This window comes from Panulirus ornatus, chromosome 3, assembly GCF_036320965.1.
Source record: "Panulirus ornatus isolate Po-2019 chromosome 3, ASM3632096v1, whole genome shotgun sequence".
NCBI lineage: Eukaryota > Metazoa > Arthropoda > Malacostraca > Decapoda > Palinuridae > Panulirus > Panulirus ornatus.
Window position 1 is genome coordinate 2,432,410 of NC_092226.1, and position 14,050 is coordinate 2,446,459.

General features: G+C 40.9%; 1 protein-coding gene across 2 annotated transcripts in view; it reads left to right on the plus strand.

Annotated features, from left to right (window-relative positions):
• LOC139760017 (mediator of RNA polymerase II transcription subunit 12-like protein) overlaps positions 1-14,050 on the plus strand; it is a 456,094-nt gene that overhangs the window by 36,721 nt on the left and 405,323 nt on the right. For both annotated transcript variants that reach the window (XM_071682758.1, XM_071682766.1), the window contains exon 2: positions 5,982-6,083. In XM_071682758.1, the coding sequence (XP_071538859.1) occupies positions 5,982-6,083 (102 nt within the window). The remainder of the gene's footprint in view (positions 1-5,981; positions 6,084-14,050) is intronic.

Genomic DNA, 14,050 nt, shown 5'->3' on the forward strand with positions numbered 1-14,050 from the left:
CTTTCTCTTGACCTCCTGCCTCTTTCTTTTATACCTCTCCCACTCATTTGCATTTTTTCCCTGCAAAAATCGTCCAAATGCCTCTCTCTTCTCTTTCACTAATAATCTTACTTCTTCATCCCACCACTCACTACCTTTTCTAATCAACCCACCTCCCACGCTTCTCATGCCACAAGCATCTTTTGCGCAAGCCATCACTGCTTCCCTAAATACATCCCATTCCTCCCCCACTCCCCTTACCTCCTTTGTTCTCACCTTTTTCCATTCTGTACTCAGTCTCTCCCGGTACTTCCTCACACAAGTCTACTTCCTAAGGTCACTTACTCTCACCACTCTCTTCACCCCAACATTTTCTCTCCTTTTCTGAAAACCCCCACAAATTTCACCTTTGCCTCCACAAGATAATGATCAGACATCCCCCCAGTTGCACCTCTTAGCACATTAACATCCAAAAGTCTCTCTTTCGTGCGTCTATCAATTAACACGTAGTCCAATAACACTCTCTGGCCATCTCTCCTACTTACATGCGTATACTTATGTATATCTCGCTTTTTAAACCAGGTATTTTCCCCAAACACCAGTCCTTTTTCAGCACATAAATCTACAAGCTCTTCACCATTTCCATTTACAACAATGTTGTATGGTTGCGAGGCGTGGGCTATGGATAGAGTTGTGCGCAGGAGGATGGATGTGCTGGAAATGAGATGTTTGAGGACAATGTGTGGTGTGAGGTGGTTTGATCGAGTGAGTAACGTAAGGGTAAGAGAGATTTTTTTTTTTTTCATACTATTTGCCATTTCCCGCGTTAGCGAGGTAGCGTTAAGAACAGAGAACTGGGCCTTAGAGGGAATATCCTCACCTGACCCCCTTCTCTGTTCCTTCTTTTGGAAAATTAAAAAAAAAACAAGAAAGGGGAGGATTTCCAGCCACCCGCTCCCTCCCCTTTTAGTCGCCTTCTATGACACGCAGGGAATACGTGGGAAGTATTCTTTCTCCCCTATCCCCAGGGATAATATATATATATATATATATATATATATATATAAATATATTTTTTTTTTTTTATACTTTGTCGCTGTCTCCCGTGTTTGCGAGGTAGCGCAAGGAAACAGACGAAAGAAATGGCCCAACCCCCCCCATACACATGTACATACACACGTCCACACACGCAAATATACATACCTACACAGCTTTCCATGGTTTACCCCAGACGCTTCACATGCCCTGATTCAATCCACTGACAGCACGTCAACCCCTGTATACCACATCGATCCAATTCACTCTATTCCTTGCCCTCCTTTCACCCTCCTGCATGTTCAGGCCCCGATCACTCAAAATCCTTTTCACTCCATCTTTCCACCTCCAATTTGGTCTCCCACTTCTCCTCGTTCCCTCCACCTCCGACACATATATCCTCTTGGTCAATCTTTCCTCACTCATTCTCTCCATGTGCCCAAACCATTTCAAAACACCCTCTTCTGCTCTCTCAACCATGCTCGTTTTATTTCCACACATCTCTCTTACCCTTACGTTACTTACTCGATCAAACCACCTCGCACCACACATTGTCCTCAAACATCTCATTTCCAGCACATCCATCCTCCTGCGCACAACTCTATCCATAGCCCACGCCTCACAACCATACAACATTGTTGGAACTACTATTCCTTCAAACATACCCATTTTTGCTTTCCGGGATAATGTTCTCGACTTCCACACATTTTTCAAGGCTCCCAAAATTTTCGCCCCCTCCCCCACCCTATGATCCACTTCCGCTTCCATGGTTCCATCCGCTGACAGATCCACTCCCAGATATCTAAAACACTTCACTTCCTCCAGTTTTTCTCCATTCAAACTCACCTCCCAATTGACTTGACCCTCAACCCTACTGTACCTAATAACCTTGCTCTTATTCACATTTACTCTTAACTTTCTTCTTCCACACACTTTACCAAACTCAGTCACCAGCTTCTGCAGTTTCTCACATGAATCCGCTACCAGCGCTGTATCATCAGCGAACAATAACTGACTCACTTCCCAAGCTCTCTCATCCCCAACAGACTTCATACTTGCCCCTCTTTCCAAGACTCTTGCATTTACCTCCCTAACAACCCCATCCATAAACAAATTAAACAACCATGGAGACATCACACACCCCTGCCGCAAACCTACATTCACTGAGAACCAATCACTTTCCTCTCTTCCTACACGTACACATGCCTTACATCCTCGATAAAAACTTTTCACTGCTTCTAACAACTTGCCTCCCACACCATATATTCGTAATACCTTCCACAGAGCATCTCTATCAACTCTATCATATGCCTTCTCCAGATCCATAAATGCTACATACAAATCCATTTGCTTTTCTAAGTATTTCTCACATACATTCTTCAAAGCAAACACCTGATCCACACAACCTCTACCACTTCTGAAACCACACTGCTCTTCCCCAATCTGATGCTCTGTACATGCCTTCACCCTCTCAATCAATACCCTCCCATATAATTTACCAGGAATACTCAACAAACTTATACCTCTGTAATTTGAGCACTCACTCTTATCCCCTTTGCCTTTGTACAATGGCACTATGCACGCATTCCGCCAATCCTCAGGCACCTCACCATGAGTCATACATACATTAAATAACCTTACCAACCAGTCAACCATACAGTCACCCCCTTTTTTAATAAATTCCACTGCAATACCATCCAAACCTGCTGCCTTGCCAGCTTTCATCTTCCGCAAAGCTTTTACTACCTCTTCTCTGTTTACCAAATCATTTTCCCTAACCCTCTCACTTTGCACATATATATATATATATATATATATATATATATATATATATATATATATATATATTATTATTATTATATATATATATATATATATATATATATATATATATATATATATATATATTTTTTATGGGGGGGGGGGTTGGGCCATTTCTTTCGTCTGTTTCCTTGCGCTACCTCGCAGACGCGGGAGACAGCGACAAAGTATAAAAAAAAAAAAAAAAAAAAAAAAAAAAAAATTTTTATACTTTGTCGCTGTCTCCCGCGTTTGCGAGGTAGCGCAAGGAAACAGACGAAAGAAATGGCCCAACCCCCCCATACACATGTACATACACACGTCCACACACGCAAATATACATACCTACACAGCTTTTCATGGTTTACCCCGGACGCTTCACATGCCTTGATTCAATCCACTGACAGCACGTCAACCCCTGTATACCACATCGCTCCAATTCACTCTATTCCTTGCCCTCCTTTCACCCTCCTGCATGTTCAGGCCCCGATCACACAAAATCCTTTTCACTCCATCTTTCCACCTCCAATTTGGTCTCCCTCTTCTCCTCGTTCCCTCCACCTCCGACACATATATCCTCTTGGTCAATCTTTCCTCACTCATTCTCTCCATGTGCCCAAACCATTTCAAAACACCCTCTTCTGCTCTCTCAACCACGCTCTTTTTATTTCCACACATCTCTCTTACCCTTACGTTACTTACTCGATCAAACCACCTCACACCACACATTGTCCTCAAACATCTCATTTCCAGCACATCCATCCTCCTGCGCACAACTCTATCCATAGCCCACGCCTCGCAACCATACAACATTGTTGGAACTACTATTCCTTCAAACATACCCATTTTTGCTTTCCGGGATAATGTTCTCGACTTCCACACATTTTTCAAGGCTCCAAAAATTTTCGCCCCCTCCCCCACCCTATGATCCACTTCCACTTCCATGGTTCCATCCGCTGACAGATCCACCCCCAGATATCTAAAACACTTCACCTCCTCCAGTTTTTCTCCATTCAAACTCACCTCCCAATTGACTTGACCCTCAACCCTACTGTATCTAATAACCTTGCTCTTATTCACATTTACTCTTAACTTTCTTCTTCCACACACTTTACCAAACTCCGTCACCAGCTTCTGCAGTTTCTCACATGAATCCGCCACCAGCGCTGTATCATCAGCAAACAACAACTGACTCACTTCCCATATATATATATATATATATATATATATATATATATATATATATATATATATATATATATATGTATATATATATATATATATATATATATATATATATATATATATATATATATATATATATATATATATATATATGTATATATATATATATATATATATATATATATATATATATATATATATATTATATATATATATATATATATATATATATATATATATATATATATATATATATTAGCTTTGTCGCTGTCTCCCGCTTTAGCGAGGTAGTGCAAGGAAACTTACGAAAGAATGGCCAAACCCACCCACATACACATGTATATACATACACGTCCACACCCGCAAATATACATATCTATACATCTCAATGTACACATATATATATATACACACAGACATATACATGTATACCATGTATACACATGTACATAATTCATAGTTTGCCTTTATTTATTCCCATCGCCACCTCGCCACACATGGAATAACAACCCCCTCCCCCTCATGTGTGCGAGGTAGCGCTAGGAAAAGACAACAAAGGCCCCATTCGTTCACACTCAGTCTCTAGCTGTCATGTAATAATGCACTGAAACCACAGCTCCCTTTCCACATCCAGGCCCCACAAAACATTCCATGGTTTACCCCAGGTGCTTCACATGCCCTGGTTCAATCCATTGACAGCATGTCGACCCCGGTATACCACTTCGTTCCAGTTCACTCTATTCCTTGCACACCTTTCACCCTCCTGCATGTTCAGGCCCCGATCACTCAAAATCTTTTTCACTCCATTTTTCCATCTCCAATTTGGTCTTCCACTTCTCCTCGTTCTCTCCACCTGTGACACATATATCCTCTTTGTCAATCTTTCCTCACTCATTCTCTCCATGTGCCCAAACCATTTCAAAACACCCTTTTCTGCTGTCTCAACCACACTCTTTTTATTACCACACATCTCTCTTACTCTATTATTACTTACTTGATTAAACCACCTCACACCACATATTGTCCTCAAACATCTCATTTCCAGCACATCCCCCCTCCTCTGCACAACTCTATCCCATGTATCTAAAAAAAAAAAAAAAAAAAAAAAAAAAAAAAAAAAAAAGAATCTCCATTCAAACTCACACCCCAGCTAACCTGTCCCTCTCTCTATCCTGGTAAACATGATAACTTCACAGTTATTCACATTTAATCTCACCTTCCTTGTTACTCTCACCTTCCTTCTTTCACACACTTTCAAACTCTGTCACCAGTATTAGGTAAATATAGACAACTGTGAAGTGGTAGGTTCTTTTATAAGACTATATTCTCATTGACAGAGCCTTGTTAAAGGTGTGGACTTGTCTGTGGATAAGGGGCTGTGGTTTCAGAGCATTGTACATATCTGGTAGAAAATGGATGTGAGTGAATGTGGCCTTTCATTGTCTGTGCCTTGCACTAACTGCCTAGTGCAGGAAACATTGATCAAGTATAGAAAAACTGAATGAAATTTCTCATACCTATTGAATGCATATAATGAGCTTTTAAAGAATTTATTGGCATTTTGGTTTCTGTTGATGGCACACATCCACATATTTCCATGATACATATTCTGACCTTGGAAAAAATAGAGGGGACTTTGAGGATGAGGGTTATGTATATCAGGGATAAAGTTGGGTTAATTAGTGTACAGGTAGTTTAAACACAGAAGTAAAACCTGTGAAAACTTCAAACCTGGTGAAGTAGCTGAGATTTATAGCAGAAGTACCATTAATTTGGATCCCTTTTCTTCTTATTCCTCAATTTCTTTAACCCTTTTCGTATTTCATTTAAGGAATAGCTTCAGTGTGGACTTAAGGCTGTGACTGAAGTCTCTTGTATATATGAGTTACGTAGTTGTATCACATATAAGATGGACAGTTTTGTAGCTGCTCTTTTTATGGTATGTGTCCTCTTTATGACTGGTTTATTCATCTTTATTTCAGGATGAATTAGATGATGTTAGTGTAAAACAGGGATTCATACATCGGCCTCAGATCCAGGATGAGTATGGTAGTGCACAGAATACCTCCATCACTCCTGCCAAGGTATGTCAGGATATGACACCTATAAGTTTATGCCATACAAAGTGATGTTAATGGACATTGTTTTTTGGTAGTTGTAAAAATAATTATTTCAAGTAACACGATTTTAGTTATTTTGTGGAAGTTCTGTGCTGTTTCTGGTGTATGGAATTATAGTCAGCAAACAAGTTTTATGTTTTTCATTACTTTTACCTGCAGTATCATATTGCCATTATTGTTTGTTTCTTTGGAAAGAGAAGGTGGTTCTCATGGACTGTAGATGGTCTGTAGATAGCTGGGTACAACTGTAACCTGTATAAAGTTGTAAATGATAGCCTTATGTTCTTTTCTCTGATGTTTCATTGTAACTAGCATACAGTATTAACTATGCTTATAGGTAGTCACATTGAGACAGTGAGGTTTTAGATTCAAAATTACAACCTGCACAGGCATAAAAGAACATCAAGGATGTGTTTTAGAGTACATTAAAAATTTTACTAAATAACATCTATTATACTTTGTCACTGTCTCCCGCATTAACGAGGTAGCACAGGGAAACAAACAAAAGAATGGCCCAACCCACTCACATACACATGTACATACATACACGTCCACACACGCACATATACATACCTATACATTTCAACGTATACTTATATATACATACATAGACATATGCATATATAAACATGTACATAATTCATACTTGCAGCCTTTATTCATTCCCTTCACTACCCTGCAAGGAAAAGACAACAAAAGCCACATTCGTTCACACTCACTCTCTAGCTGCCATGTATAATGCACGGAAACCACAGCTCCCTTTCCACATCCAGGTCCCACAAAACTTTCCATGGTTTACCCCAGACGCTTCTCGTGCCCTGGTTCAATCCGTTGACAGCACGTCGACCCTGGTATACCACATCGTTCCAATTCACTCTATTCCTTGCACGCCTTTCACCCTTCTTCATGTTCAGGCCCCGATCGCTCAAAATATTTTTCACTCCATCCTTCCACCTCCAATTTGGTCTCCACTTCTCCTCGTTCCCTCCACCTCTGACACATGTATCCTCTTTGTCAATCTTTCCTCACTCATTCTCTCCATGTGACCAAACCATTTCAGAACACCCTCTTCTGCTCTCTCAACCACTCCCTTTTTATTTCCACACATCTCTCTTACCTTATTATCACTTACTTGATCAAACCACCTCACACCACATATTGTCCTCAAACATCTCATTTCCAGCACATTCACCCTCCTCCGCACAACTATATCTATATCCCACGCCTTGCAACCATATAACATTGTTGGAACCACTGTTCCTTCAAACATACCCATTTTTGCTTTCTGAGATAATGTTCTCACCTTCCAAACATTTTTCAATGCTCCCAGAACTTTCACCCCCTCCCCCACCCTGTGACTCACTTCCACTTCCATGGTTCCATCCGCTGCCAAATCCACTCCCAGATATCTAAAACACCTCACTTCCTCCATTTTTTCTCCAAACTTACCTCCCAATTGACTTTTCACTTAACCCTACGGTAATTAATAACCTTGCTCTTATTCACACTTACTCTCAGCTTTCTTCTTTCACACACTTCACCAAACTCAGTCACCAGCTTCTGCAGTTTCTCACCTGAATCAGCCACCAGCACTGTGTCATCAGCGAACAACAACTGACTCACTTCCCAAGCCCTCTCATCCACAACAGACTGCATACTTGCTCCTTTCTCCAAAACTCTTGCATTCACCTCCCTAACAACCCCATCCATAAACAAATTAAACAACCATGGAGACATCACGCACCCCTGCCACAAACCAACATTCACTGAGAACCAATCACTTTCCTCTCTTCCTATTCGTACACATGCCTTACATCCTTGATAAAAACCTTTCACTTCTAGCAACTTGCCTCCCACACCATATATTCTTAATACCTTCCACAGAGCATCTCTGTCGACTATATCATATGCCTTCTCCAGATCCATAAATGCTACATACAAATCCATTTGCTTTTCTAAGTATTTCTCACATACATTCTTCAAAGCAAACACCTGATCCACACATCCTCTACCACTTCTGAAACCACACTGCTCTTCCCCAATCTGATGCTCTGTACATGCCTTCACCCTCTCAATCAATACCCTCCCATGTAATTTCCCAGGAACACTCAACAAACTTATACCTCTGTAATTTGAGCACTCACTTTTATCTCCTTTGCCTTTGTACAATGGCACTATGCACGCATTCCACCAATCCTCAGGCACCTCACCATAAGCCATACATACATTGAATATCCTTACCAACCAGTCAACAACACAGTCATCCCCTTTTTTAATAAATTCCTCTGCAGTACAATCCAAACTCGCTGCCTTGCCGGCTTTCATCTTCCACAAAGCTTTTACTACCTCTTGTCTGTTTACCAAATCATTCTCCCTAACCCTCGCACTTCGCACACTACCTCAACCAAAACATCGTATATCTGCCACTCTATCATCTAACACATTCAACAAACCTTCAAAATACTCATTCCATATCCTCACATCACCACTACTTTTTGTTACCTCCCCATTAACCCCCTTTACTGATGTTCCCATTTGTTCTCTTATCTTACGCACTTTATTTACCTCCTTCCAGAACATCTTTTTATTCTCCCTAGAATTTGATGATACTCTCTCACTCCAATTCCAGTTCAAAATACAAAAGTTCTAGATTACAATAAAATCAATGCTCTTGCTATAGGTGATGGAGACAAGTTGCTCTCTTATTATAAAGAACACAAAACTCATCAAAGGATACCTATTCCGTGATGGAAACAAGTTGCTGACTTATAAAGAACGCAAAACTCTCATCAAAGGATAGCAATTCCTGTCTGTCATATAACGATGGAGAGACAAGAACCATAAACTCAAAATACCCAAGAAAACTCAGGAAAATGAGTAAAGAAACTTTAGTGAGATACTGTATAGAAATGGATCTACTTATTTGGAATATTCAGATCAAGGATATGTGTTACCATCAGCTCATTAGAACAGAGGATGGTGCCTACACAGATAACACATTCATTTAGATATTAAAGAAGCAGTATGAATCAGTGTGATTGAACTGTAAATCACCTTGAAGATCACAGCCCAGAAGACTTCCTAGACAGAAATTGTATGTTGCATATAGCTGCTTCATCACCACATGACTTTGAGAAGTCCACTGACTGCATGCCCATACATTCTTCTCTGGCATAAGATTCTTTCTCTTTAAAGAAATGCGAAACACCATTATTACTGGCACTCGCTTGAAAGAATCTTGACTGTGGCATGATTGTGTAAGGGTTGTTATTACATTTAGCGTAGATAGCATGGTCACCTGAGGCCCTAATCAAGGTCATCCCATTAATGCTATATATGATTATGAGGAATGGGATATAAATAGGGTTGTACGGAGGAGGATGGATGTGTTGGAAGTGAAATGTTTGAGGACGTTGACCCCGATATACCACATTGTTCCAATTCACTCTATCCCTTGCACGCCTCTCACCCTCCTGTATATTCAGGCCGCAATTGCTCAAAATCTTTTTCACTCCTTCCTTCCACCTCCTATTTGGTCTCCCTCTTCTCTTTGTTCCCTTCACCTCTGGCACATATATCCTCATTGTCAACCTTTCCTAACTCATTCTCTGCATATATCCAAACCATTTCAACGCACCCTCTTCTGCTCTCTCAAAAATGCTCTTTTTATTTCCACACATCTCTCTCACCCTTTCATTACTTACTTGATCAAACCTCCTCACACCACATATAGTCCTCAAACATTTCATTTCCATCACATCCACCCTCCTCTGTACAACCCAATCTATACCCCATGCCTCACAACCAGATAATGTTTGGAACTACTATTCCTTCAAACATACCCATTTTTGCTCTCTAAGATAATGTTCTCCCCTTCCACACATTCTTCATTGCTCCCTGAACCTTCGACCCCTCCCTTATGCTGTGACTCACTCCCACTCCCATAGTTCACTTGCTGCTAAGTCCACTCCAAATATCTAAAACACATCACTTCCTCCAATTTTTCTCCATTCAAACTTACATCCCAGTTGTTGTCTCTCAACCCTACTGAACTAATAACCTTGCGCTTATTCACATTTACTCTCAACTTTCTCCTTTTGCACACTTTTCCAAACTCAGTCACCTACTTCTGCAGTTTCTCACTTGAACCAGCCATCAGTGCTGTGTCATCGGCAAACAACAACTGACTCACTTCCCAGGCCCTATCATCCCCAACAAACTGCATACTCTCCCCTCTCTCCAAAACCTTTGGATTTACCTCCTTTACCACCCCACCCATGAAAAAATCAAACAACCATGAGGACATCACACACCCATGCTGTAGACCGACCTTTATTGGGAACCAATCGCTTTCCTCTCTTCCTACTCGACACATACTTTACATCCATGGTAAAAACTTTTCACTGCTTCTAGCAGCTTATCTCCCACTGTACATGCTCTTAAGACCTTCCACAAAGCATCTCTATGAACCCTATCATATGCCTTCTCCAGATCCATCAAAGCTACATAAAAATCCATATGCATTTCTCACACATATTCTTCATAGCAAACACCTGATCCACACATCCTTTACCACTTCTGAAACCACACCGCTCTTCTCCAATCTGATGCTCTGTCAATACCCTCCCATATAGTTTTCCAGGAATACTCAACAAACATATGCCTGTGTAGTTTGAACACTCACCTTTATCCCCTTTGCCTTTGTACAGTGGCAATATGCGTACATTCTTCCAATCCCCAGGCACTTCATCATGATCCATACATACATTGAATACCCTTACCAACCAGTGAACAACACAGTCACCCCCTTTCTTAAATTCACCTGCAATACCATCCAGACCTGCTGCCTCGCCAGATTTGATCTTCTGCAAAGCTTTCACTACCTCTTCTCTCTTAACCAAACCTTTCTCCCTGACCCTCTCACTTCGTGCACCTCCCTTACCAAAACACCCTACATCTGCCACTCTGCCATCACACACATTCAACAAACCTTCAAAATACTTGCTCCATCTCCTCAGTTCATCAGTACCTGTTATCACATCCCCCTTGCCCCCTTCACCGATGTTCCCATTTTTTCTGTCATCCTATGCACATAATTTACCTCCTTCCAAAACATCTTTTTATTCTTCGTAAAGTTTAATTATACTCTCTCACCCAACTCTCATTTGCCCTCTTTTTTCAACCCTTGCAACTTCCTCATGACCTCTTGATGCTTTCTTTTATACATCTCCCAGGCATTTGCACTCCATTCTTGTATCATTGAAGCACATCTCTTTATTCTTTCACTAACAACTTTACTTCTTCATCCCACCACTCACTACCTTATATTCTGCGCACATTCCACCTTTCTCGTACCACATGCATCTTTTTCAAATGCTATCACTTCTTCCCTAAATACATTCCATTCCTCACCCACTCCCCTCACCTCATTTGCTCTCACCTTTTGCCATTCTACACCCAGTCTCTCCTGGTACTTCCTGACACGTCTCCTTTCGAAGATCACTTACTCTCACCACTGTCTTCTCTGCTACATTTTCTCTTCTTTTTTGAAAACGTCTACAAATCTTCACCTTTACCTCAATAAGATAGTGATCAGACATCCCTCAGGCTGCCCCTCTCAGCACATAAACTTCCAAAAGTCTTTCTTTTACATGCCTATCAATTAACATGTAACCCAGTAACGCCCATTGACCCTGTCTCATGTTTATATATGTATACTTATGTATATCTCTCTTTTTAAACCAGGTATTCCCAATCACCAGTGCTTTTTCAGCACACAGCTTCACAAGCTCTTCACCATTTCCATTCACAACACTGAATACCCCACGTACACTAATTATACCCTCCACTGCCACATTCCTCATCATCGCATTTAGAACATCCTTCGCTAATACCTGGTCCCCATGCACCAAAGCTACTGACACACTCACTTGGCTGCTTCCAAAACACTTGCCTCTCAAGATCTTTCTTCTCATGACCAGATGCATAAGCACCAATAATCACCCATCTCTCTCCATCCACTTTCAGTTTTAGAATGTACTTTCTTGCACACTATCACACACTCCTACAACTCCTGCTTTAGGAGTAGTGCTTCTCCTGCCATAGCTCTTGTCTCTCACCAACTCCTGACTTTACTCTCGAGTTTTCCAAACCATTCGTCCCCTTTATCCTTCAACTTCGTTTCAGATTGAGCCAGAACATCCAGGTTTCTTTTTCAAAAATACTACCTGTCTCTTCTTTCTTCTTATCTCAGTTACATCTACACACATTGAGACACCCCCTATCTGAGCCTTTGAGGAGGATGAGCACTCCCCGCTTGACTCTTTCTGTTTCCCATTTCAGAAATTGAAATGATGATATAGAGGATGTGTGGATCAGGTGTTTGCTTTGAAGAATGTTTGTGGGAAATACTTAGAAAAACTTGGATTTGTATATATCATTTATGGATCTGGAGAAGGCATATGATAGGATTGATAGAGATTCTTTGTGGAAAGACTTAAGAGTATATGGTATGGGAGGGAAGTTGCTAGAAGCTGTGAAAAGTTTTAAGGCATGTGTACGAGTAGGAAGAGAGGAGAGTGATTGGTTCCCAGTGAATGTTGGTCTGTGGCATGGGTGTGTAATGTCCCCATGGCTGTTTTATTTGTTTATGGATGGGGTGGTTAGGTAGATGAATGCAAGAGTTTTGGAGGGAGGGGTGAGTATGCAGTCTGTTGTGGGTGAGAGGGTTTGGGAAGTGAGTCAGTTGTTGTTTGGTGATGATACAGCTCTAGTGGGTGGTTCCTGTGGGAAACTGCAGAGGTTGGTGACTGAGTTTGGAAAAGTGTGTGAAAGGAGAAAGTTGAGAGTAAATGTGAATAAGAGCAAGGTTATTAGATTCACTAGGGTTGAGGGACAAGTAAATTGGGATGTAAGTTTGAATGGAGATTAACTGGAGAAATTGAAGTGTTTTAGATATCTGAGAGTGGACTTAGCAGTGGATGGAACCGTGGAAGTGGAAATGAGTCAAAGGGTGGGAGAGGGGGCAAAGGTTCTGGGAGTGATGTGGAAGGAGAGAATGTTATCTCAGAGAGCAAAAATGGGTATCTTTGAAGGAATAGTAGTTTCAACAATGTTATATGGTTGTGAGGCGTGGGCTATAGATTGGGTTGTACAGAGGAGGGTGGATGTGTAGGAAATGAAATGTTTGACAGTATGTGGTGTGAGGTGGTTTGATTCGAGTAAGTAATGTAAGGGTGAGAGATATGTATGGAAATAAAGAGTATGGTTGAGAGAGGAGAAGAGGGTATATTGAAATGGTTTGGACATATGGAGAGAATGAGTGAGGAAAGATTAAGAAAGAGGATATATGTGTCGTAGGTGGAGGGAACAATGAGAAGCAGGACACCAAAGTGGAGGTGGAAAGATGGAAAGAAAAAGATTTTGAGAGATCAGGCCTGAGCATACAGGAGGGTGAGAGGCGTGCAAGGAATAGAGTAAATTGGAACAATGTGATATACCAGGGTCGACGTGCTGTCAGTGTACTGAACCAGGGCATTTGAAGCATCTGGGGTAAACCATATGACAAAGTTAAAAAGTCTAGATAACTGGGAATGACTGAAAGTACTGCAGCTTTACTCTTAAGAGAGCAGATAAGAGAGATATATCATGGTCTGAAAAATCTTGGATTTCATTTTCAGTCTTGACTTAAAAGGTCACTGTTGGCATTGTATTCATGAAAGACTAAAATTTTCAACAAAAATTGAAAGGTGAAATAGATTCAATAAGAAAAATATAAACACCCATAATTCAGACTTGTGTCATGCCCCAGGATTCACAATTGTGTTACTCTGTAAAGTGTTCAATATAGATATTTAAGAAGAGCACAGAGAAGTAGCTACAGAATATGCCATACGTGTTAGGATGCAGTGGCTGTTTGGGCCAGTGGATCA